Here is a 27,448-nt window from a genome sequence, read left to right as displayed (position 1 = left end):
TCAGGAAAAACATATACTATACATATTAGGTTATAATGTATAGAATATCAAGAGGCATAATGGTAATACATGTGAGTACACCCACATAAAGTTGCTCCGTATGTGATTCACAGATAGCTACGGAGTAAATCAAATGCCAAGAACCAATGTTAGAGACTCATTGATCGCCCAGTACATATAAGACTATGATAGAGTGACATTTATACAACATGATCAGTTTGAATATGGGGTGTTTTGTGATTACTCACGGTTAGCTGAAACACCAAAGATGAGATATTTCTAAACCAGGTGGTAATCCAACACTGGTGAAAAAAATTCAATCAGGTGGTCATTAGGCACTGATGGAATCCGGGGTGGTCCAAAGGCAGTCGTAAAAATACGTGTACGTCAAGAATATCCACAAATTTGCTAAATTCTAAGAAAAATCTTTGCTTTGTTGCAACTAGATGAACAGTGGTCACAAATCACGTGGGATGGTTGTCAAATGTGTAGCATGTCGTGCTCCCACGTTGGGACAGAAGCTCAGTCCAAATCCATTTTATGAAAATCCAACCTATATGGCTACAGTGCCAGGGGAGTTTAAAGTGTGGGCACCGCATTTGTACGTGTTGTCAGTAAATGCGGACTGGGCGGGTGGTGCAGTCGACGGCTATTGGACGTGTTTTTCAGATAAAACAGTATATTAATTGTAACACTAGCCTTGACGTCTATTGCATCACCTGCTCAGCCTGCAGTTTACAATATATAGGTTGTACTACTAAAGAACTAAAAATCCGCATCAGAAAGCATCTGACATACCGCACTATAAGGCAAGAAATGTATCTGCGGTGAGTCTACACTTTGCGGTTGTTCATCAAGGTAATACCACACATTTTCACGCACAGGGGGTTGAGCGAGTCACTTTACCTGTACGAGGGGGTGACCACAAACGTAAACTCAGTGCTCCAGACTAAAAAAAATATCAAGGAGCCATTGTCTCCTAACCTGAAAAATTTAGGAGCCAAATTAAATTTTTTGTCGCCAAATTTTAAATATAATATAGCTGGGAGGGTTTTCTAAGCTACAGCCCACGCAGATAAAGGGGTTGTACACTCATTTCCATGACCTGTCAGACTAGCCAGATTCGCGTTGGTAATCCCTAGGTGCTGGGTCCTGGCTTATTTGCTTCCAGGCCTCCGCTGCTTGTCGTAGGTTTCTACATGAAAACGTTTGGCTGCAGTGGCATCAAGACAATCACTGGCCACAGTGTGAGGGGCGGATCTTCACCCAGCAGACGTCTGCAGCGCGTGTCTGCTGGATGAAAGCCATTTTTTCTTAAAGAGGCAGAGCAGAGGGGCTAGGCGCAAATGGTGACAAGACAACAAAGTCTTGTCCCCATTTTGCATTTCTAAGTCCCATTTTGGTCGCCATCTGGAGCACTGAAACTTCTTAATTGGGAGTCTTTTTGGATTTTTTAGCCAGGCACATGAGTGCCAGCAGGATTGAACAAAAGACACGACTTAATATTGAATTATTCATTCAAATTTTTTTTATTTGATGCTGTTTTTTCTTTGTGCTGTTGTACTTTGGGTTGTCTTTTTAATTTGCATGTTTTACCAATCTGTAGGTGGGCTTGTTCCGCCCCACCACTCTATCATTAGTGAATATTCGGATAAAAGCACCTGCGATCTGGAGCATATCCATGTCATGATTAAGAGTCTCTGTTCGACCTGAAACGCGTAGACTTTGTGCTATTCTTGGATTTTATACATATGGAATAATAACGGCTGTTGGAACATTTTTGGAAGCTGGGTTTACCTTGTTTTTTTTTAATAAGGCTAATAGACTTTCGGCTTATGTGAATTTTAGGAAGGTAATTGTACAGAGGCTAATTTAGGATTTGATATTCAATAGCCCTGGGCATTTCTCATCCTTTATTTTCCTTCCGCACTAGTGCACTTTATACAGGAAGTCAGATAGTGGGTAATCCAACATAACTAGGCAGACAGGGCACATGTGTAATTAACCATTATATTCAAAATAGTTTTCTTCTTTGTATTAATAATTATTATGGTGCAATACTACTCCCTACTACTACTACTACTACTACTACTACTAATCCCTACTACAATTATGATAAGATGTAAATTTTAAGATCATGTGTAAAAAAAGGAACTTAGAAGTACTCATATTTATTGATTGACCTGAAAAGTTTGTACAGTTTATGACTGAATACTTGATTGGGGCTAATTTTGCATGAATTCCTTTATCAATGTGGCATTGCTTGGAGATGATCAGCCTGTGGCACTGCTGAGGTGTTATGGAAGCCCGGGTTGCTTTGATAGTGTCCTTCAGCTCGTCTGCATTGTTGGCTCTGGTGTCTCTCATAGATTCACTATTGGGTTTAGATCAGGCAAGTTTGCTGGCCAATCAAGAACAGTGATACCATGGTTATTAAACCAGATATTGGTACTTTTGACAGTGTAGACAGGTGCCATGTCCTGCTGGAGAATTTAAATCAGCATCTCCATAAAGCTTGTCAGCAGAGAGAAGCATGGTAGACGGTTGTGCTGACTTAGGACTTGATATAACTCAGTGGACCAACACCAGCAGATGATATGGCTGCTCAAACCATCACTGACTGTGGAAACTTCATACTGGACCTCAAGCAAATCTTCCGCCAGACTCTGGAACCTTGATTTCCAATCGAAATGAAAAATTTACTTTCATATGAAAACAGGAATTTGGACCACTGAGCAACAGTCCAGTCCTTTCTCTTCTCAACCCAGGTAAGATGCTTCTGACATTATCTCTAGGACATGAGTGGCTTGACACAAGGAATGCGACAGTTGTAGCCCATGTCCTGGATACGTCTGTGTGTGGTGGCTCTTGAAACACTGACTCCATGTCACGGTGCGGTTCACTGTGGCAGTTGTGGCCATGTAGGCTGGCTGCAGGCTGACCCCTGTGCAGGCCAGTCGCTTGGGGATGTAGTGTCTTGTGTGAACTGCTGCCTGTGAATGTGTGTACTCCCCTTGTCTGCATCTCTGTGCAGTTCATGTCACTGTTGCCGTGCAGGCTCTCTCACATACTGGCTGCAGACTTTCACCTGTGTAGGCTGGTTGCTTGGGACTGCGTGCTGGCTGCGGTTGGTGTGTGAACTGTGGCCTGTGTTTGTGGCTTCCATGTCCTTATCTCTGAGGTTCCTGTGTGAACAGGGTCTGAGTTTGGATGCATGTCTGTTTCTACCACAGTGCGGTTCTGTTACTCCTTGTTGCTGTGTAGGCCGGCTGCCTGTAACCTCGTACTGGCTACAGTTATCTTGTGTATGCTGGTTGTCGGTTGGGGCATGCTGGCTACAGCATTCTGTCTGGTGTGAACTGACACTTGTAATTGGGTGTTCTGTACTTCTGGTACTCCTGGTTCTGGTGGGGTTAACATTCCCTGATCTGTTCCTTGTTATCACAGCTACAGTCATGTGAAAAAATTAGGACACCCTTTGAAAGCATGTGGTTTTTTGTAACATTTTTAATAAAAGGTTATTTCATCTCCGTTTCAACAATACAGAGAGATTAAAGTAATCCAACTAAACAAAGAAAACTGAAGAAAAGTCTTTTCAAGATCTTCTGTAAATGTCATTCTACAAAAATGCCTATTCTAACTGAGAAAAAAGATAGGACACCCTCACATGTATTCCCTCTTAAATTGGCTCAGATCTCACACAGGTATATCACACCAGGTGCACATAATTAGTAGATCGTTACTCTGCATGTTGAATGAGGCTTGCCCTATTTAAACCTCAGACATTTAGTTTGGTGTGCTCCTGACTGTTGAAGTGAGAGTGAGCACCATGGTGAGAGCAAAAGAGCTGTCAGAGGACTTCAGAAAAAAGATTGTAGCAGCCTATGAGTCTGGGAAGGGATTTAAAAAGATCTCAAAAGATTTTGAAATCAGCCATTCCACTGTCCGGAAGATAGTCTACAAGTGGAGGGCTTTCAAAACAACTGCCAACATGCCCAGGACTGGTCGCCCCAGCAAGTTCACCCCAAGAGCAGACCGCAAGATGCTAAAAGAGGTCTCCAAAAACCCTAAAGTGTCATCTCGAGAACTACAGCAGGCTCTGGCTACTGTTGATGTAGAAGTACATGCCTCTACAATCAGAAAGAGACTGTACAAGTTTAACTTGCATGGGAGGTGTGCAAGGAGGAAACCTTTGCTTTCCAAGAGAAACATCGAGGCCAGACTGACATTTGCCAGAGATAAAGTTGACAAAGACCAGGACTTCTGGAATAATGTTCTTTGGACAGATGAGTCCAAAATTGAATTATTTGGACACAACAGCAGAGGACATGTTTGGCGTAAACCAAACACAGCATTCCAAGAAAAGAACCTCATACCAACTGTGAAGCATGGAGGTGGAAGTGTCATGGTTTGGGGCTGCTTTGCTGCAGCAGGACCTGGTCAGCTCACCATCATAGAATCCACGATGAATTCTACTGTGTATCAGAAGGTGCTTGAAGAACATGTGAGACCATCAGTTAGAAAATTAAAGCTGAAGCGGAACTGGACCATGCAACATGACAATGACCCAAAACATACTAGTAAATCAACCAAAGATTGGCTGAAAAAGAAGAAATGGAGAGTCCTGGAATGGCCAAGTCAAAGTCCAGATTTGAATCCCATTGAGATGCTGTGGGGTGACTTGAAAAGGGCTGTACGTGCAAGAAACCCCTCAAACATCTCACAGCTGAAAAAGTTCTGCATTGAGGAGTGGGGTAAAATTTCCTCAGACCGATGTCGAAGACTGGTAGATGGCTACAAGAACCGTCTCACTGCAGTTATTTCAGCCAAAGGAGGTAACACTCGCTATTAGGGGCAAGGGTGTCCTATCTTTTTCCTCAGTTAGAATAGGCATTTTTGTAGAATGACATTTACAGAAGATCTTGAAAAGACTTTTCTTCAGTTTTCTTTGTTTAGTTGGATTACTTTAATCTCTCTGTATTGTTGAAACGAAGATGAAATAACCTTTTATTTAAAATGTTACAAAAAAACACATGCTTTCAAAGGGTGTCCTAATTTTTTCACATGACTGTATATCTGTCTGTGAGCTGTGGGGCTTGTGGTTAGTCTGTGTTTTGTCCTGCTGGGTGTAGCCTCTTGCTGCTGACCCAGGGGGTTTTGCCATTTGCCCTTCTGTGTGGTGTCGTCTGGTATAGTGTTGGTGTTGTTGATGTCCTTGCCTTGCCTGATCTTCTGCACCTGTTTTGTTCCATGTTTAGCATAGCAGTGCTCTAACTGCGTCTGATAGCTTGGCAGTGCTAAACTGCTTCTGATCCAGTCTGATCTATGTCCAGCCTGGCAGTGCCCACTGCTTCTGATCCAGTCTGTTCCATGTCTGTCCTGCAGTGCCTTACTGCTTCTGTTCCTGTGTTTGTCCTACCTTTGTAAGAGTACTCCTGGGTTCTCCGGAGGGAGGATCTCTAGTCTGTGTGCAGCTCTGCCTGAGACCACCATGCTTCCATTCCGCTTGGGGTCCGGGCATCTGCTTGTGTGCTGGTTCCTGTTTGTTGTCAGATCCATGTTGTGAGTTTGGTTGGGTTCCAGTCCTGTTGTTTTTGGTTATTTACAGGTAGCAGCCAAGTGTACCGGGACCTTACTGGAGGTGCGACCAGTGAGCTCTCAGCCCAGTTCATCCCCACCACCAGGGGCTCTGTGAAGAACGGGGCTCACTGGCTCTTTGCCCTCTGGGTTTTGCCTCTGGTCTGTCGGTGCACTTGGTTCTGTGGTAGTGCTACTACTATTGTTTAACCTGCTTTCAGAACTTTCATGTTCACTTATTACATGTGTAATAAAGTACTCTGTTGGTCCCTGGTCTGTATCTGCCTGTGTCCTGTTTGCAAGACTTCCTGGAGGTCTGCCTTGGGACTCCAGCCACAGTCCACTCCTTGTAAATCTCCCCCAAATTCTTGAATGGCCTTTTTTGGACAATCATTTCAAGGCTGCAGTCATCCCTGTTGCTAGTGCACCTTTTTCTAACACACGTTTTCCATCCACTCACCTTTCCATTGATATACTTGGATACAGCACTTATTAAACAGACAGCTTCTTTAGCTCTGACCCTTAAGGCTAATCCGTGTGGAGGGTGTTCATGACTGTCTTCTGGACAACTGTAAATTCAGCAGTCTTCCCCTATGATTATGTGGCCTACTGAACCAGACTGAGGGACCATTAAAAGGCTTAGGAAACCTTTGCAGGTGTTTGTGCTGATTAGAGTGTGATACCTTAAGTCTACAAGATTGAACTTTTTCACACTATTGTAATTTTTAGAGATACTGACGTTTGGGTTTTTATTAGCTGTAAACCATAATGATCAACATTAAAATAAATGAATGCTTGAAATACATTACTCTGTGTGCAATGAGTCTATATAACATATGCGTTTCACTTTTTGAATTCAATTACTGAAATAAATGACTTTTTCAATGATATTCCAATGTGATAAATCGCTGCACAATGATATGCAACTGACAATACTGGCTAATCCCTCAGACTGATATTAAAAACTGAGACTTTAGCCAATGTATTCCAGTCAGGAACACAACCCATTACACCTCCAGACCCCATCAGACTTCCAGACCCCCGTATCAGACCTCTAGACCCACATATCAGACCAGACCCTTATATCAGATGTCCAGACCTCCATTTGACCTCTAGACTCCCACTAGACCACCAGACCCCCATATCTTACCCCCATTAGAACTCCAGACCTCCAGTCAGACCCCCAGTTATACCTCCAAACCCCCCAGTCAGATATCCAGACCCCCCAGTCAGACCTCTCCAGACCCCCCATTAGACCTCAATATCAGACCTCAGATCAGACTGTAAAATAATAAAGTAACTTACCTTTTCTGCTGCCACTCTCCCTGTCCTGGCTGTCTTGTCTTCTCGGGGTCCGGGCTGCAGTCACGTGACCTCCTGCAGCGTCAGGTCAGAGTGCGCTCTGTACGTCCTGACGCTGCAGGCAGCCAGGACACAGCAGCGCAGGCCCTGAGAAGAGCAAGCAGAAGGAGGCGTAAATACTGTACAGCGCTCACCGCGCTTCTCTCCCCCCTCCTCCTTCAGACTAGCGAGCGCTTCCTTTATGGAAGTTCTCACTAGTATTCCATTTATAAGATGCACTGCATCATATAAAGGAAAAAGTGCAGTACCACTGGCAAGGGGGCCCTCTGGGCCACCTGGCTTAGGGGCCTGGTCGCAACTGTTACAGCTGTGACCCCTATAGTTACGCCAGTGAGTGCTGTCTATATATAAAGCTTACAGCGCAGAGCTGTGTATATATAAAGCATACAGCGCAGAGCTGTGTATATATAAAGCATACAGTACAGAGCTGTGTAGATATAAAGCGTACATCGCAGAGCTGTGCATATATAAAGCATACAGTACAGAGCTGTGTATATATAAAGCATACAGCACAGAGCTGTGTATATATAAAGCATACAGTGCAGAGCTGTGTATATATAAAGCATACAGCACATAGCTGTGTATATATAAAGCATACAGCACAGAGCTGTGTATATATAAAGCATACAGTATAGAGCTGTGTATATATAAAGCGTACAGTGCAGAGCTGTGTATATATAAAGCATACAGTGCAGAGCTGTGTATATATAAAGCATACAGCGCAGAGCTGTGTATATATAAAGCATACAGTGCAGAGCTGTGTATATATAAAGCATACAGTACAGAGCTGTGTATATATAAAGCATACAGCACAGAGCTGTGTATATATAAAGCATACAGTGCAGAGCTGTGTATATATAAAGCATACAGCACATAGCTGTGTATATATAAAGCATACAGTACAGAGCTGTGTATATATAAAGCATACAGTATAGAGCTGTGTATATATAAAGCGTACAGTGCAGAGCTGTGTATATATAAAGCATACAGTACAGAGCTGTGTGTATATATATATATATATAAAGTGTACAGCCCAGAGCTGTATATATAAAAAAGGTACAGCACAGAGCTGTGTATATATAAAGCGTACAGTGCAGAGCTGTGTATATATAAAGCATACAGCGCAGAGCTGTGTATATATAAAGTATACAGTGCAGAGCTGTGTATATATAAAGCATACAGCGCAGTGCTTTGTGTATATATAAAGCATACAGCACAGAGCTGTGTATATATAAAGCATACAGCACAGAGCTGTGTATATATAAAGCATACAGCGCAGAGCTGTGTATATATAAAGCGTACAGCGCACAGCTGTGTATATATAAAGCGTACAGTGCAGAGCTGTGTATATATAAAGTGCTAGCAGAAGGACCTTGCTTCGCACGGGTATATTTCATCTATTTATTTTAATGTTTCTGTGTGACTTCAAGAGATATCGACACCATAATAGTGACCTCTACAGTACCCTGCCCCCTTAGCAGTGAACTCCACACCCCCTCACCCCTTAACACTGACCCCCCCCCACAGTGCCCCGCCTCCTTAAAATGGGACCTCCACAGCAGCACATCCCCTTAACTTTGACCTTCACAGCACCCCACTCCCTTGACATTAACCTCCATAGGGGATTGTCCCCTTATCGGTGACCTCCACTGTTCCCTGCCCCTTAACAGATCTCCACAGCACCCGTCCTTTTAACAGTGACTGCCACAGTACAGTTTTCCCTTAACAGTGACCTCCACAGTACCCTGCTCCCTTAACAGTGACTTCACAGTACCCTACTGTAACGAACCATTTCAGCAGACAAGGGGTTAAAATCCGTTTAGGCGATATGCCCCTTTCTGAGAGACAGGCACAGCTACTGCAGAACACCAACCTCCCGATCTGGATACAAAATAGCACTCCAAACTGGAACCTCACGAATAGCTGCCAGCAGACGAACAGGAAAAGCATACAATCAGCTTACACTCCTGGCAATCGGTCTCCAACAGCATACAGGGAATCCCCCCAATAACGAGACAAGGCTCCGTGTTGAAGGTCAAGCAGTGGTCTGACGTGCTGGCAAACCCAGCCGGGTTTTTATTACAGTTCTTGCAAATACATAACAGATACAACACATCCCCACAATGCATCATGGTTTCCTCCTCTCTGTCCCGGAGACAACCGAGGGCAATCCAATTATCTCTCAGGACAAAAGGGAGATCGCCAATACACATGTGGAGACAACAGGACAGACATCACCATTTAAACACACAATGGCACAATGGGACAATAGAAACACACCCACACAAAATCCTCCCCTCTGCCGATGATGATTATTGAACACACTGGCGAATATAATTATCAAAGGCAGAGAAATACAGTTTTATAAAACATATCACAGGAACCCCAAACCATGCAATAACCCCATAACCAATATATCCTCGGAACCGGGGGATCTGGGTGAACCACATATCCAAAATTCACCCACATCTGTTCAGTAGTTTGGAAGATACAGTTTTATGCCAGTTACACTGAAAATGTACACGTTATACAGAAAATAGTCACTAATAAATGTGTCCCCTGTTTGGTAGTTTCAAACTACTGAATGATGTCTCTGTGCACCAAATACAGGCAAGATAGCACCGTGTTGAAAAGTCAGAACAGTGTCTGTGAGTTAAAATGGCCGCTATCTATTGTTCTCACCATGTGCTTCATCCAAGCAAGTAAGGCAAATGATGCAATCCAGGGACAGAGGGCTCAGTCCCAAGTGCCTTAAGACCCAATAACTTAAGGGACCATAATCCCAGGGCAGGAGGCTGGCAAACAGCCCCCTCCAAAACACTGTGGCGAGGTTGGTTTTGCCACACCTACTGACTTAACAGTGACCTCCACAGCAGCTGCTCCTTTAATAATAGCCTCTGGGAATATCTCAGTAACGGTACATCCTAGAGACCTGAGACTCGGTATAAAACCTTCCCGGACACCTGATGTACCTGTGTGCAAAATTTGGTGAATATCGGTCCAGTTGTTTGGTCGCGCATAAAGAACATTCAGACAGACCTCCAGACAGACAGACGTCCAGACAAAATCTCATTTTAATATTATAAAATACTAGCAGAAGACCCCGACTTCGCACATATTTCATTTAATGTTTCCATGTGTCGTAAAAAGATATTAAGTTTCCCCCCATAACAGTGACCTCTACATTACCCGCCCCTTTAACAGTGATCTCCACCGTGTCCGCCCCTTTAATAGTGACCTCCACAGTGCCCGCCCCTTTAACAGTGACCTCCACAGTGCCCATCCCTTTAACAGAGACGTCCACAGTGCCCGCCCCTTTAACATTGACCTCTACAGTACCCGCCTCTTTAATAGAGACCTCAACATTGCCCATCCCTTCAATAGTGACCTCCACAGTACCTGCTTCTTTAACAGAGACCTCCACAGTGCCCGCCCCTTTAACAGAGACCTTCACATTGCCTGTCCCTTCAACAGTGACAGCTCCTTTAACAGTGACCTCCACAGTTCTCACCCCTTTGACAGTGACCTCCACAGAACCCGTCCCTATAACAGTGACCTCCACAGTGTCTGTCCCTATAACAGTGACATTCATAGTGGCCGCCCCTTTAACAGTGACCTCCACAGTACCTGACCCTTTAACAGTAACTTCCACAGTGCCTGCCCCTTTAACATTGACCACCCCTTTAACAGTGACCTCCGCAGTGCCTGCCCCTTTAACAGTGACCTCCACAGTGCTCGCCCCTTTAATAGTGAACTCCACAGCACCCGTCCATTTAATAGTGGACCCTGCCCCCCATGCATGTAGCAGTGTAGTTGTGCTGTCATACGTCACATCACTAAATATTTAAGGACCTGCGAACTGCAAAACCTGTGATCAATTGTTATGACAACCTAGAGTAGGACCTGCGAGCTTCTATTGGCTAGTAAGGAACATGCGACCATGTAAATGGCAGTTCGGATTTAAGTAAAGGGCTTGCTGGCTTCTATTGGCTAATGCAGGTCATATTTTGGGAATATCTCAGGAACGGTACATCCTAGAGAACTGGTCTAAAATCTTACCGGACACCTGATGTACCTGTGTACCAAATTTGGTAAAGATCGGTCCAGTCGTTTGGTCGCGCATAAAGAACGTCCAGACAGACAGAAACTAATTTTTATATATATGAGACTAGCAGAAGGACCCGGCTTTGCACGGGTATATTTAATCTATTTCATTTTATGTTTCCGTGTGTCGTAAAAAGATATCGACAGTTTCCCCCATAACAGTGACCTCTACAGTACCCGCCCCTTAAACAATGACCTCCACAGTGCACACCCTTTAACAGTGACCTCCACAGTGCCCGCCCCTTCAACAGTGACCGCCCCTTTAGCATTGACCACCCCTTTAACAGTGACTTTCACAGTGACTGCCCCTTTAACAGTGACTTTCAAAGTGACCGCCCCTTTAACAGTGACTTTCACAGAGACCGCCCCTTTAACAGTGACTTTCACAGTGACCGCCCCTTTAACAGGGACCTTCATAGAGCTCGCCCTTTAATAACAGTGACCTCCATAGTGCCCGCCCCTTTAATAACAGGGACCTCCACTGTGCCCGCCCCTTTAATAACCGTGACCTCCACTGTGAGATGTCTCCCTGGTGCTACCGCTAGCAGGGATAGACGACGGATCCTTAATATTGTTAGGCAAGCAAAGCAGGAAAGGGAGGTGGATGTTATTGTCCATCTTGGGACAAATGATCTGGCTTGCAATGAGGTTTCAAAGGTGAAGAAAGCTTTTCACACACTTGGAAATGATATACGGGAGGTTGCATCAACTGTTTCATTCTCTGTAGTTTTGCCTGTGCATAACCTTCAGCATGACAGGAAGATGTGCATTAAGGAATTCAATGTATGGCTTGGTGAATGGTGTCTGAACCAAGGGTTTGGCTTTGTGTCTCATGTTAGCTCTCGTTGGAATGAAAAAGAACTGTACAAGAAAGATGGTTTGCATCTTTCTCTCAAGGGAACGAATGTCCTCAGTGAACAGTTCCAAGTATTTTCTAAGGAGCATTTAAACTAGGAAAGGGGGGCAAAAGAGTTATAATCCAGCAGTCCGACTGCCCCCCGGAACAATGCCAGAAGATGCCATTAGCACAAAGGTTAGGAAATGACAAGCTCAGATTCTTGTCTACAAATGCTCGCAGTTAGGGAATAAGATCAATGATCTTGAGGCTATAATGGCATCTGAGAATATAGATTTAGTGGCTGTTACTGAGACGTGGTTCAATGGGAGTAATGACTGGGATATAACAATACTAGGGTTCTCTCTATACAGGAAAGACAGAGAAGGCAATAAGGGGGAGGGGTGGCCCTGTATGTGAAAGATATCATGAAATCTAATTTGATACAAGTTAGCGAGACCAATTTAGAGTCAGTTTGGGTTACCTTGCAGCTTGATAATCATAAGGTAACTCGTGTAGGTGTGATGTACAGACCACCTAGCCAGTCAAAGAATCAGATGATCGTTGAGGAAATAGCTAAAATGACATTGAAGGGGGAAGTTATCATTATGGGAAACTTTAATCTTCCTGATGTAAACTGGAAAACCAAAATAGCTAGTTCTGCCAGGAGTACAGATATTCTAAATTCCCTACTGGGATTATCTCTACAGCAAGTAGTTGAGGAGCCAACCCGGAAGTATGCCATTTTAGATTTAGTATTCACAAATGGGAATTTAGTATCTGATATTACTGTAGGGGAAAGCTTGGGATCTAGTGATCACCAGTCAGTGTGGTTTACTATAAGTACAGTTACTGAGTGTCATCTCCTGCTCAGGCTATGTGCGGAGGTCTGCCAGGTTAGCAGCGCGTGTGTTGCCTTTTTGTTTTTGTTTTGGAATTGAGCTATATCCGCCCCCCTTCAGGTACACTGGGTGGGGTCGTTGGTTTGAGTTTATATTACGCCCACTTCCAGTGTCCTGTGCGGGTTATAGCTTCTGTCTGGCTCAGAGGAAGGAAGGAAGGAAGGATTTGCTGTTCCTGCTCAGTAAAGATAAGTTGGTTTTGTCTTCTTGTGGTTGTCTGTCTAGGCGGTTAGAGAGACTTCTGCCCCCTCCAGGTCCTGAGGGAGCAGGCTGCCTCTTTCCCCCTTTCACCATCTTAGGGATTCTAGGGAATCTTCAGCCCAGGCACGAGGACACGTTATTCCCACCTTCAGGGCATGAACGTTGGCATAGAAGTCTAGGGAGAGCTAGTAGGGATTTGTCAGGAGGTGACCTCTATCCCCAGCTTCTTGCCTAGACACTTGTTTGTTTATATCCTGTGTATCTTGTATCCTGTCTGCCGTGACATTATAACCCGCCAATACTTTGACTGCCATTTCTCAGCTGTTTTGAGATGGAGTCAATTGATGCGCTAGTTGATCGCATGCAGGGATTATCCCTAGAGGTTGCGGATCTGCGTAATTCGGTCACACGGTGTCAGAATGCTCTGGCATCAGGTGCAATAGGAGGAAGTCAAATTTATGGGGAGCCTAAAGTCGCTCTCCCTGATAGATTTGCAGGGGGTGTGGATGACTTTATCCGCTTTAAAGAGTCATGCAAGTTGTATTTTCGGCTGCGTCCATCTTCGTCTGGTGATGAGAGTCAGAGGGTAGGGATAATCATTTCCCTGCTTAAAAGGGATGTGCAATCCTGGGCCTTTTCTCTGCCGTCCGGTTCTCTGGCCCTCCGGTCGGTGGAAGAATTTTTTAAAGCCTTGGGATTAATTTATGATGATCCAGATCGGGTCTCGATGGCAGAATCAAAATTGCGTAATTTATTACAAGGTGAACATACTACAGAGGCTTACTGCGTTGAGTTTAGGAGATGGGGTACCGAGTCAGAGTGGAATGACCCCACGTTACGTAGTCAGTTTTGTCAGGGGTTATCTGAGAGATTGAAAGATGCCCTAGCTTTTCATGAGTACCCGGATACATTGGAGAATGCTATGTCTTTGGCAGTACAGTTAGATAGATGTATTAGAGAGAGGTGTAAGGTTCCCTCCGCGCAAGGGATCCCTTCTGTGAGTGGTTTTGTCTCACCTGCTCCCTAGGGTGATATGACATGTAACTCTAGGGTAGGGGAGTAACCCATGCAGTTGGGTCAGGTATCTATCCGTTCTGGTAGTAGGAACTTTAGGAGGTTGCAAAAACTATGTTATTACTGTGGAAAAAGTGGACATTTTATTTTTGCTTGTCCTTTTGTTAAACCGCATGTTGATGAGAAAGAATCACAAAGAGGTTTACTTAAAGAGAAAAAAGAAACATCCCTGACTCTTGGTAGTGTGAATGGGGTGGTAGAGCAAGCAGGTATGCAAACTCCCTGTAATACTCGTTTTCTCCTTCCAGCTATGGTGGCGCTAGACTCAATATTTTTTTGTTGAAGTATTCATTGACTGTGGTGCTGGGGTAAACTTTATTGATTTTCCTTTTTTCTTCAAAATCTGGTTCTAAGCACTTTAGAAAGAGAGATTCCGGTATTCGCAATTCATTCTTCCCCTCTTTCTCAAAGGAGTCTCACTCATATTGTTCATGGTATTCTGTTAATGGTGGGTGATTCACATGTTGAGATCATGTCTTGTTTTGTCATGAAGGACTTGCCGGCTCCTATAGTCTTAGGGTTACCGTGGTTGACAAAACATAACCCAATTATAGATTTGAAAGCAAGAAAGATCATTGGTTGGAGTGAATTTTGTTCGGACAATTGTCTTGGCACATCTATCTCTGGTGTGTCTACTACGGCTTTACCTCGGTATCTCTCAGATTTTGCGGATGTCTTTTCGGAGGGTGGGGCTCACGAATTGCCCCCTCATCGTGACTATGATTGTCCAGTTAATCTTATCCCAGGGGCTAAGTTGCCAAAGTCTCGGCTTTACAATCTTTCTCAGCCTGAAAGAGAGGTCATGCGGAAGTACTGTATATTGCCGAGAGTTTGGCAAAAGGTCATATTAGGCCATCTAAGTCTCTGGTGGCAGTGGGTTTATTTTTTGTAAAGAAAAAGGATGGATCACTGAGACCTTGTTTGGATTTCCAGGAATTGAACCGTTTTATGGTCCGTGATCCGTATCCCCTTCCTTTGATCTCCGATCTTTTGATCAGATTGTTGGAGCCAAGGTGTTCTCCAAGTTGGATTTAAGAGGGGCCTACAATCTGATCAGAATCAAGGAAGGGGATGAGTGGAAAACGGCTTTCAACACGCACGACGGTCATTTCGAGAATCTGGTTATACCTTTTGGGTTAACTAACGCGCCAGCGGTATTTCAGCGATTCGTCAATGACATTTTCCATCATTTTGTGGGGAGGTTCGTGGTAGTTTACTTGGATGACATTCTAATTTACTCTCCTGATCTGAAGACCCATCAGGATCACGTGAGACAGGTTTTGACGATCCTTCGGGAGAATAAATTATATGCCAAATTGGAGAAATGTGTGTTTTCTGTGCAGGAGCTTCCGTTTCTGGGATATCTGCTTTCTGACTCTGGTTTTCGTATGGATCCCGAAAAGGTCCGGGCGGTTCTGGAATGGGACCGACCGGAGAATCAGAAAGCTTTGATGCGGTTTTTGGGGTTTACTAATTATTATAGAAAATTTATCTTGAACTATTCTACCATTGTGAAACCTCTGACCGATATGACTAAGAAGGGCGCCGATGTCTCTGTCTGGTCGGATGAGGCATTGCAGGCCTTTTCAGCTATTAAGGAATGTTTTGCGTCTGCTCCCATTCTGGTGCAGCCCGATGTGTCTCAGCCATTCGTGGTGGAGGTTGATGCATCAGAGGTGGGGGTTGGAGCAGTGCTGTCGCAGGGTTCATCCCCTGGCAAATGGGTTCCGTGTGCTTTTTTTTCCAAGAAGCTCTCGGTCGCCGAGAGGAATTATGATGTAGGAGATAGGGAATTGCTGGCCATCAAATTGGCCTTTGAGGAATGGCGTCACTGGTTGGAGGGGGCGTCTCATCCCGTTACAGTATATACGGATCATAAGAATTTGGCTTACCTGCAATCTGCCAAGCGTCTGAATCCTAGACAGGCCAGATGGTCACTGTTCTTTACCAGGTTCAATTTTGTGGTTACTTTTCGCCCTGGGGGTTAAAAACGTCAAGGCTGATGCGTTGTCTCGCAGTTTTCCTGGGGGATGTGATTCAGAGGATCCTGCTCCGATTTTGGCTGATGGGGTGGTGGTCTCCGCTCTGTATCCCGAATTGGAGATGGAGGTGTTGGGAGCCCAGGAGGGGGCTCCTGGTTCTTGTCCCCCAGGGAGGTTGTTTGTTCCTGATGGACTGCGATACAAGGTATTCAAGGAACATCATGATACTGTGAAACCTGTGCACGGTCAAAGGTTGTCTATTTGTCCTCTGTCTATTCCGTCTCGTACTTGGACACACTTGTCTATGGACTTTATTACGGATCTGCCAAGTTCCTTCTGGGAAAACCAGTAATTTTGGTGGTTGTTGACCGTTTTAGTAAAATGGCTCACTTTGTATCGTTAGCCAGTCTGCCCAATGCCAAAACTCTTGCTCGGATTTTTGTTGATAATATCGTGAAATTGCATGGCATTCCCTCGGATGTGGTTTCTGATAGGGGCACGCAGTTTGTCTCCAGGTTTTGGAGGGCGTTCTGCTCTCGGCTTGGCATTCAACTTTCGTTCTCTTCGGCTTTTCATCCGCAGTCGAATGGGCAGACAGAGCGTACTATTCAAAACCTGGAGACCTACTTGAGGTGCTTTGTGGCTGAGAATCAGGAGGACTGGCCCTCATTCTTGTCCCTAGCAGAGTTTGCTTTGAATAATCGTAGGCAGGAGGCCATGGGTAAGTCGCCATTTTTTGGCGCATACGGTTTTCATCCTCAGTTTGGTACATTTTCTGGGACTAGTTCATCTGGGATGCCAGAGGAGGAGAGATTTTCTTCTGCCTTGTCTTCTATCTGGCGGAGGATCCAGGTGAATTTGGAGAAGATGGGTGAGAGGTATAAGCGAATGGCTGACAAGAGACGTATGACTGGTCTGGACCTGTGTGTGGGTGATCTGGTGTGGTTATCTACTAAAAATATTAAACTGAGAGTACCATCTTGGAAACTGGGTCCAAGATTTATTGGACCTTACAAAATATCTGCGGTGGTCAATCCAGTAGCGTTTCGTCTGGATCTTCCGCAGACTTGGAGGATCCATGATGTGTTCCACAAGTCTTTACTAAAGAAATATGTGAAACCGGTGGAACCATCGCCATTGCCTCCTCCCCATGTTATGGTTGATGGAAATTTAGAGTTCGAGATCTCCAGGGTTCTCGACTCAAGAGTTCTTCGGGGTTCCCTTCAGTATCTGGTACACTGGAGGGGATACAGCCCTGAGGAGAAGATGTGGGTTCCGGCTGTGAATGTTAGTGCCAGCCGACTGGTGAGGGCTTTTCACAGATCCTACCTGGATAAAGTTGGGCCGGGGGTGTCCGGAGGTCACCCATAGAAGGGGTAGTACTGTCATGCCCTGCTCAGGCTATGTGCAGAGGTCTGCCAGGTTAGCAGCGGGTGTGTAGCCTTTTTGTTTTGGAATTGAGCTATATCCGCCCCCCTTCAGGTGCACTGGGTGGGGTCGTTGGTTTGAGTTTAAATTACGCCCACTCCCAGTGTCCTGTGCGGGTTATAGCTTCTGTCTGGCTCAGAGGAAGGAAGGATTTGCTGTTCCTGCTCAGTAAAGATAAGTTGGTTTTGTTTTCTTGTGGTTGTCTGTCTAGGCTGTTAGAGAGACGCCTGCCCCCTCCAGGTCCTGATGGAGCAGGCTGCCTCTTTCCCCCTTTCACCATCTTAGGGATTCTAGGGAATCTTCAGCCCAGGCACAAGGACACGTTATTCCCACCTTCAGGGTCTGAACGTGGGCATAGAAGTCTAGGGAGAGCTGGTAGGGATTTGTCAGGAGGTAACCTCTATCCCCAGCTTCTTGCCTAGACACTTGTTTGTTTATATCCTGTGTATCTTGTATCCTGTCTGCCGTGACACTGAGTTACAATAGTTTTAGATTTTGAAAAACTGACTTTTCTAAAATTAGATTTGTGGTATAAGAGTCCCTATCAGATTGGAACAGTTTCAATGGAGTCCAGGAGAAATGGGACTACTTAAAAGTGTCACTATTGAAGGCAACAGAAAATTGCATTAGACTTGTCAGTAAAAGCAAAAAAAAGGAAGAGGCCACTGTGGTACTCAGCAGAAGTGGCCAAAATCATTAAAAACAAAACTATAGGTCAGTAAGCCTGACATCAATAGTGGGGAAATTAATGGAAACCATACTTAAGGAGAGGATTGTGGAACATCTAAAATACCATGGATTGAAAGATAAAAAACAGCATGGGTTTACTTCAAAGAGATTATGTCAAACTAATCTTATTGATTTTTTTGATTGGGTGACTAAAATAATAGATGGCGGAGGTGCAGTAGACATCGCTTATCTGGACCTTTTAGTAAGGCTTTTGATACTGTCCCACATAGGCTTATCAATAAATTGCAGTCTTTGCGCGTGGACTCCCATATTGTTGAATGGATTAGGCAGTGGCTGAGGGACAGACAACAGAGGGTTGTAGTCCATGGAGTATATTCAGACCATGGTCTTGTTACCAGTGGGGTACCTCAGAGATCTGTTCTGGGACCCATATTGTTTAATATCTTTATCAGCGAAATTGCAGAAGGCCTCGATGGTAAGGTGTGTCTTCTTGCTGATGACACAAAGATTTGTAACAGGGTTGATGTTCCTGGAGGGATACACCAAATGGAAAAGGATTTAGGAAAACTAGAGGAATGGTAAAAAATCTGCCAACTAAAATTTAATGTTGATAAGTGCAAGATAATGCACCTGGGGTGTAAAAACCCAAGAGCAGAATATAAAATCAATGATACAGTCCTAACCTCAGTATCTGAGGAAAGGGATTTAGGGGTCATTATTTCAGAAGACTTAAAAGGTAGGCAGACAGTGTCATAGAGCAGCAGGAAATGCTAGCAGAATGCTTGGGTGTATAGGGAGAGGCATTACCAGTATAAAGAGGGAGTTGCTCATGCCGCTCTACAGAGCACTAGTGAGACCTCATTTGGAGTATTGTGCTCAGTACTGGAGACCATATCTCCAGAAGGATATTGATACTTTGGAGAGAGTTCAGAGAAGAGCTACTAAACTGGTACATGGATTGCAGGATAAAACTTACCAGGAAAGATTAAAGGACCTTAACATGTATAGCTTGGAAGAAAGACGAGACAGAGGGGATATGATAGAAACTGCTAAATACATAAAGGGAATCAAAAAGGTAAAAGAGGAGAGAATATTTAAAAGAAAAACTGCTACAAGAGGACATAGTTTTAAATTAGAGGGGCAAAGGCTTTAAAGTAATATCAGGAAGTATTACTTTACTGAGAAAGACTTGCAGGCTTGTATTGGGGGGCTCATTTTTTGGAATATCTCATGAACGGTACGTCCTAGAGAGCTGAGACCAGGTCTAAAACCTTCCCGGACACCTGATGTACCTGTGCGCCAAATTTGGTGAAGATCGGTCCAGTAGTTTGGTCGCGTATAAATATGTTTCCGTGTGGCGTAAAAAGATATCGACAGTTTCCCCCATACCAGTGACCTCTACAGTGCCTGGCCCTTTAACATTGACCTCCACAGTGACCGCCCCTTTAACAGTGACTTTCACAGTGACCGCCCCTTTAACAGTGACTTTCACAGTGACCGCCCCTTTAACAGTGACTTTCACAGTGACCGCCCCTTTAACAGGGACATTCACAGTGACCGCCCCTTTAACAGTAACTTTCATAGTGACCGCTCCTTTAACAGTGACTTTCACAGTTACCGCACTTTTTAACAGTGACTTTTACAGTGACCACCCCTTTAACAGGGACCTTCATAGAGCTCGCCCCTGTAATAACAGTGACCTCCACGGTGCCTGCCCATTTAATAACAGTGACCTCCACGGTGCCCGCCCATTTAATAACAGTGACCGCCACTGTGCCCGCCCCTTTAATAAACGCCACCTCCACTGTGCCCACCCCTTTAAAAACAGTGACCAACACAGTCCCCACCCCTTTAAGCACTAAAGAAAAATGGCTGGGTTGTTATGGAAACCTGGAGTAAAACTGTGTTTATGGCAGTTGGGATTTGAAGAGAAAGACTTGCAGGCTTGTATGGGGGGGGGGGCTAATTTTTTGGGAATATCTTAGGAACGGTATGTCCTAGAGAGCTGAGTCTAAAACCTTTCCGGACACCTGATGTACCTGTGTGCCAAATTTGGTAAAGATCGTTCCAGTCGTTTGGTCGCGCATAAAGAACATCCAGACAGACGTCTAGACAGACAGACAGAAACTTATTTTTATATAGATAAGAGATACAGCGCAGAGCTATAAAGCATTAAGCTAAACCCACACCTATATCTCACCAGCAGTTTCCCCTTTTACTATAATATTAATACCGCCACCCAGTGGCGTACCTCTAATAGAGGCAGACCACGCAACTGCTATGGGGCCCGGCTGTGGAGAAAAGGCCACGCCCTTTATTACAATTAGCACAACAGCTCCGTCCAGAGTCCTTGCCAGGGCCTCTTTAGCCATTTCCATATGATATCAGTTTTTTTAATGTAAAAAAAAGTTCTACACAAAGTCTTTTTTTTTTCGTACCGTCTAAAATAGCGTATCTCAGACGGAAATGGCCAAAATGTGCATAAATGAGCATAACGGATGCTTAAAATAAAGGGTCTGTTTTATTGTTTCTTCTTTTTCTTTTTTTTTTTCTTCTGACTGATCAGAAGAACAGAAAACTAACAGTAATGTGAACACGGGCTTGGACGGTAGTGCTATATAGTACATTATACCTACTAATGTCACCCCTTGTGTACATGTTGTTTCATTAGCACCCCCCAGGTTATTATCAAAAACAGTAGTAATGTGTAATGTAGCGCCAATGTACCTACAGTTCACGGGTGAGGGAGGGGAGGGCCTGAGGTAGACGGTTGGAGGGACCAGGGATGGGTAGTCAGCAGGGCTTGGAAAGAAACATGGGGGCCCAATTCAGATTCCTGCTATAGGGCCTAATAAATTCTATGTATGCCCCTGCCGCATATAGAGTAAAACTGTCAAGGTGTTTTCCGCCGCTGATTTAAAAAATTCTTGATGTTACTTCTTGGAAACAGATTTGAATTTCAAAGAACTCAGTGCGCACACATCTCTGTCACCTCACGTCACCTTATCAAGAAGAATCTGAATCTCCTCAAACAGCACAGCCTGGAGCCTAACTCCGCCCATACATGGTCACATGGTCATGACATCACCAAAGGTCCTTTCACTCACTAAGCTTCAGTATTTATAGATAAATACCTGGTCATGTGATTCCTGACTCCTCCCACACATGGCTGTGACATCATCACAGGTCCTGTAAGCACAGAACAACCTCAGGGCTGCTCTGCAGGAGGAGTTAAGTGTCTGCTCACAGTCATGTAAGGATTGGGGTACAAGGTGATGGAGGGGATCGCCCGGAGGTCAGTATCGCTCTTCTCCAGTCCACATATAATTTGTTCACTTTTTCACCATACATTACATTGAACCGTGAATGCCGCCAAGGAGAAGAACAACTCATTTTGTGAAAAACAAATCTCTGTATGGCTACACTGACAGAAAATAAAAACATTATAGCTCCTGAAAGGCAGGAGGGAAAAAATGAGAATTGTCTGTGATAGGAAGGGGTTAAATATCATGAGAATGTGTTTTTTTTTAATGGTCCAGTACTACGACGATGATACCAGGTAGACATGTCCATTTTTATTACACGCTTTTGCAAAATGATTGAAATATATATATATATATTTTTTTTTTTTCAAAGGGTTTTCCGAGGTATTTTTACTGATGAACTATCCTCAGGATCGGTCATCCGCAGAGATGGGCAAAGTTCTTAAAAATTTGATTCTGCTGCTTTGCTAAATTCAACAAAAAATTTGCTTTGTGACAAATTACTAGCGGGCACAATGACAGGGAAAGGCGATTGCACAGCCCCCATCATTTAACCCTTTAGATGCCGCATTCATCGCTGATTGCAGCATCTAAGATTAATATTAAGGCCTTTCAGACCTTATCCATTTGAGCATGAAGAGGCGATCCTGCTTCAAGGTCCAGCGCGAAATCTAGCGTTGTGCATGATGACGGCTAGGTGACGTCACATGTCACCGCGGAGGATCTTCACGCAAGATGGCCGCGGCGGCCTCTTTGCACTCAAATGGATGAGGTAAGTATGATTTTATTTTTATTTTTTACCGCCATTTCAGGGAAAATTTATTCATTACCACGAAGCACGAGGAAATTTGGTTTCGCAGCGTATTGAAGTTTCCCTGAAACTTGTAGCAAAGTCCACCTTAGATACTTCGATTCACTAAACAGTAGTCATAAGTGTCTGAGCGGCGGGGGTCCAACACCCGGGACCCCTGACTGATCAGCTGTTTGTGAAGGCATATGTGTTCCTGTGAGTGATGTGGCCTTCTCCGTGCTCACCAAGGACAGCGCCGTACATTGTATAGTAGCTGTGCTTGGTATCGTGCTCAGCCCATTTACTTCTATGGGGCTGACGAAAATAGCTTGGCTAATTTTGGCGCTCAGCCTCGCATGCACGGTCTGCCCTTCTGTACTTTGCAGGCTCTATTCTAAGGATAGGTGCGGGTCCCAAATGGGATTACCCCTGTTATTAAAATGTATTTAACGAGTTTTCCCATCCCAGAAGGGAACCTCACAATGCCGTCCTATCGTTTGGCTTACTCAGCAATAGACCGGCAGTCTGTTAGGCCGGGCTTTCTTAAAGGGGTTTTTAACATGTGGCATATGAATCTGGATTCATTGTTAGACGACTTTCTGAAAATATCCAAGCTAGTGCTGTCAGCTCATTTCAGAAGTTCCATAGTAGTGAATGAAGAGCACATGGCGCATGTGCGGCCACCACTCCATTCGCCACTGTGGAAATGTTGAAAATAGCTGCTATTTTTAGAACTCGCATAGCGGCACATGCACAGCTGCTCTGTTCTGGACATGGGAGCGTGTCTCAGAGGTGAGTCCCACAACTGTCTGACACTGATGGCGTATCCTGGCGATAATATAATATATTCATATTAAGGCCTTTCAGACATGGCCTGATCCCATCAGAATTAAACTTTCCAATATCTGCGCCACATCAAGGGGCTGCCTTCCCGCAGGAGGACTTACACCCAAAACAGGGAGGACACTGCTACCGCTCGAAACAATCATACTCTGCTTTCACCTTCTACTAAGTATTCCACGTGGCAGGAAACAACTGGATCAGGTATAGGTGAAGGGCTTTTTATTACTACCTTCCATGTTTTTTATGCTGTCCCTGGGAGGTGGGGAAACCCTCCTGTCCTTGCCGATGTGGAGGTGCGAGGAAGAGAGAAGCTACAACATCTACACTGAAATATCTCCTAAGATGTTCCCCCTTATTAACTAAATCATATATTTTTACATTGGATTATGTCAGTTTTTTTTACATTTGTTTCTTTTTCTTTCCATTTAGGTTCCAACAATATAGAAACATTTCAGTTAATATCTTCCACTGAACAGAATTTTTCTGATTGACCCATCATGGATAGGGACAGAGACAAGATGGCAGAGAGGATATTAAATCTCACCCTAGAGATAATCTTCCAACTTACTGGAGAGGTGAGAGATTCTGATGATATCACATTACATCATTCTTATCTATTGTACAAACCGGATTCCCAAAAAGTTGGGACACTATACAAATCGTGAATAAAAACTAAATGCAATGATGTGGAGGTGCCAACTTCTAATATTTTATTCAGAATAGAACATAAATCACGGAACAAAAGTTTAAACTGAGAAAATGTACCATTTTAAGGGAAAAATATGTTGAATCAGAATTTCATGGTGTCAACAAATCCCCAAAAAGTTGGGACAAGGCCATTTTCACCACTGTGTGGCATCTCCCCTCTTCTTACAACACTCAACAGACGTCTGGGGACCGAGGAGACCAGTTTCTCAAGTTTAGAAATTGGAATTCTCTCCCATTCTTGTCTAATACAGGCCTCTAACTGTTCAATCGTCTTGGGCCTTCTTTGTTGCACCTTCCTCTTTATGATGCGCCAAATGTTCTCTATAGGTGAAATATCTGGACTCCAGACTATTTCACCTATTGGCCATTTCAGTACCCGGATCCTTCTCCTACGCAGCCATGATGTTGTGATTGATTCAGAATGTGGTCTGGCATTATCTTGTTGAAAAATGCAGGGTCTTCCATGAAAGAGATGACGTCTGGATGGGAGCATATGTTGTTCTAGAACCTGAATATATTTTTCTGCATTGATAGTGCCTTTCCAGACATGCAAGCTGCCCATGCCACACGCACTCATGCAACCCCATACCATCAGAGATGCAGGCTTCTGAACTGAGCGTTGATAACAACTTGGGTTGTCCTTGTCCTCTTTGGTCCGGATGACATGGCGTCCCAGATTTCCAAAAAGAACTTCGAATCGTGACTCGTCTGACCACAGAACAGTCTTCCATTTTGCCACACTCCATTTTAAATGATCCCTGGCCCAGTGAAAACGCCTGAGCTTGTGGATCTTGCTTAGAAATGGCTTCTTCTTTGCACTGTAGAGTTTCAGCTGGCAACGGCGGATGGCACGGTGGATTGTGTTCACTGACAATGGTTTCTGGAAGTATTCCTGAGCCCATTCTGTGATTTCCTTTACAGTAGCATTCCTGTCTGTGGTGCAGTGTCGTTTAAGGGCCCGGAGATCACGGGCATCCAGTATGGTTTTACGGCCTTGACCCTTACGCACAGAGATTGTTCCAGAGTCTCTGAATCTTCGGATGATGTTATGCACAGTTGATGATGATAGATGCAAAGTCTTTGCAATGTTTCGCTGGGTAACACCTTTCTGATATTGCTCCACTATCTTTCTGCGCAACATTGTGGGACTTGGTGATCCTCTACCCATCTTGGCTTCTGAGAGACACTGCCACTCTGAGAAGCTCTTTTTATACCCAATCATGTTGCCAATTGACCTAATTAGTGTTAATTGGTCTTCCAGCTCTTCGTTATGCTCAAATTTACTTTTTTCAGCCTCTTATTGCTACTTGTCCCAACTTTTTTGGGATTTGTTGACACCGTGAAAATTTGAATCAACGTATTTTTCCTTTAAAATGATACATTTACTCGGATTAAACGTTTGATCTGTCATCTACGTTCTATTACAAATAAAATATTGACATTTGCCATCTCCACATCATTGCATTCAGTTTTTATTCACAATTTGTTTAGTGTCCCAACTGTTTTGGAATCCGGTTTGTAATAACAGACGGACATGGCTGTAGAGGAGATGGACTCTGGAAATGTCAGTAGTGATATTTATTACTGTGTCTCCCTATATCCAGGATTACACAGTGGTGAAGAAGACCTTTAGTGAACGCTGTCAGGCCCCTGTATCTGAAGGATGGGGAAGAACCCTGAGCCTTATCACAGGTCCTCCACCTTACGCCCTGATACATGAGGAGATCAATGACCAGAAGATCCTAGAACTCACCCACAAGATGATTGAGCTGCTGACTGGAGAGGTGACACTGCTGGGAATGCTGGGACATTATACAGTAACAGCACTGGAGGGGTCTGGGTGATGACTGTATCATTGTGTTGTCAGGTTCCCATAAGGTGTCAGGATGTTACTGTCTATTTCTCCATGGAGGAGTGGGAGTATGTAGAAGGAAACAAGGATCTGTACAAGGAAGTCATGATGGAGGACCACCAGACCCTCACATCACCAGGTAATAGACAGGACTAAATAAAAATGTCTTTTAGTTATCTGTATGTAAAGAATGAATTCAGTCACTGTATGTGTCTCCTACAGGAAGATCCAGTAAGAGAAGAACACCAGAGAGATGTCCCAGTCCTCATCCTCCACAGGATCATCAGGTAGATGGAGATATTCTTCTATGGTCTGTAGAAGGCTGTGAAGTCCTAGTGTTCAGTCTTGTTTTATCCCATATTATTGTACGTGTGTAATGAAATATGGTGAGATGATGGGATTAAAGATGCCTGGAACCTCTTTAAATGTTCTGGTTACGGATACTGGCAGCAAGAATAAGAAACCAACTGGATTTATTTCTATGTTTTCCTTCTTTTTTTCTGAGACAAACAACACTGAAGGCCAACTTTCTCCACTGAATCAATTTAATCTACGTCTAGCCATTCCAAAAACATATGTAAATAAGGTTCTTGTCATTGAGCCATCATCTAATATCTATGTTCTTCTGTAGGAGATCTACAGCCATAAGATAAATAGTGCTGTCATGTTATTTTGTTTGTCATTAATCATCCTCTCTACTCTTTTTGAACATTTATTAACTTATTTGTATGATTGATTGTGATAATAATATTGTTTGTTTTACAGCTTTTGAATGTGGATAAAGATCTGAGTAATATTAATTCTACATATACATATGTGAGCGGTGATGCCCAGTGTAAGGAAGAAATTTCTACAGAGACATATTTGAGGGGTGATGACCAGTGTATGGAAGAAATTATTACAGAGACATATGTGAGCGGTGATGCCCAGTGTAAGGAAGAAATTTCTACAGAGTCATATTTGAGGGGTGATGACCAGTGTATGGAAGAAATTCTTACAGAGACATATGTGAGCGGTGATGCCCAGTGTAAGGAAGAAATTTCTACAGAGACATATGTGAGGGGTGATGCCCAGTGTAAGGAAGAAATTTCTACAGAGACATATGTGAGGGGTGATGCCCAGTGTAAGGAAGAAATTTCTACAGAGACAAATATGTGGGGTGATGACCAGTGTATGGAAGAAATTCTTACAGAAACATATGTGAGCGGTGATGCCCAGTGTAAGGAAGAAAGTTCTACAGAGACATATATGAGGGGTGATGACCAGTGTAAGCAAGACATTTCTACAGATAACCACCGAGGTGAGTAGAAACAAATAAGCAGAGCAGCCAAAATACATATTAAATATGTATAAAACTATCAGACTGTTACAGGTGAAAACACGCTGTTAAAGTAAAATATGCCTATGTGAAGAAGGCCGATTTATTTATCTTAGTCAGTACTGATGAGGGAAAAGCATTTGCTTAATTTTGGAACTATTTGGTCTTATTAGACTTGTGAGGTGAGGATAGATCCCACCACAACCTTTTAAAAAATGTGCTTAACAGTTATTTGTATGGTATCTTACTGTGCCTTTAAATTGGTGGCTATTATCTGCCTCAGTGCTATATAATAAGTTTGTTTTATTGTAATGTGCATCCATTCAGTAGAGCCTAATATATTCATGACTTAAAAGGAAAGTGTTATCGGAAAATGACCTATTTAGAGATGAGCAAATAGATTCTGTACCAATTGGATTTGTTATGGATGTCACAAAAAATATTCTGCCAAATGAGTCTGGTACCAAATGAGTACTTTGAGTGTTAGCGGGAAAAACCATGGGGGAGGAAGAAGATCGA

The 27,448-nt window shown here is 43.8% G+C and overlaps 1 protein-coding gene and 1 long non-coding RNA gene across 3 annotated transcripts in view; both read left to right on the top strand.

Moving 5' to 3' along the window:
• LOC122925104 (zinc finger protein 134-like) overlaps positions 1 to 27,448 on the top strand; it is a 53,183-nt gene that overhangs the window by 18,198 nt on the left and 7,537 nt on the right. The window contains exons 1-3 of one of the 2 annotated variants that reach the window (XM_044276621.1): positions 25,697 to 25,750; positions 25,834 to 25,898; positions 26,377 to 26,911. In XM_044276621.1, coding sequence (XP_044132556.1) covers positions 25,717 to 25,750; positions 25,834 to 25,898; positions 26,377 to 26,911 — 634 coding nt within the window. In that variant the 5' untranslated portion in view covers positions 25,697 to 25,716. Of the gene's footprint in view, positions 1 to 25,696; positions 25,751 to 25,833; positions 25,899 to 26,376; positions 26,912 to 27,448 lie in introns of those variants that run through there. The other variant, XM_044276620.1, reaches the window with a different exon arrangement.
• Positions 21,349 to 25,539, top strand: LOC122925155. The gene is made up of 3 exons (XR_006387538.1): positions 21,349 to 21,450; positions 23,481 to 23,626; positions 25,364 to 25,539. It is a non-coding gene; the product is annotated as an uncharacterized LOC122925155 (long non-coding RNA).

Source organism: Bufo gargarizans, chromosome 1 (assembly GCF_014858855.1).
Source record: "Bufo gargarizans isolate SCDJY-AF-19 chromosome 1, ASM1485885v1, whole genome shotgun sequence".
Taxonomy (NCBI): domain Eukaryota; kingdom Metazoa; phylum Chordata; class Amphibia; order Anura; family Bufonidae; genus Bufo; species Bufo gargarizans.
The sequence above is the reverse complement of the archived record's forward strand: the minus strand, read 5'-3'. Positions and strand labels throughout refer to the sequence as shown.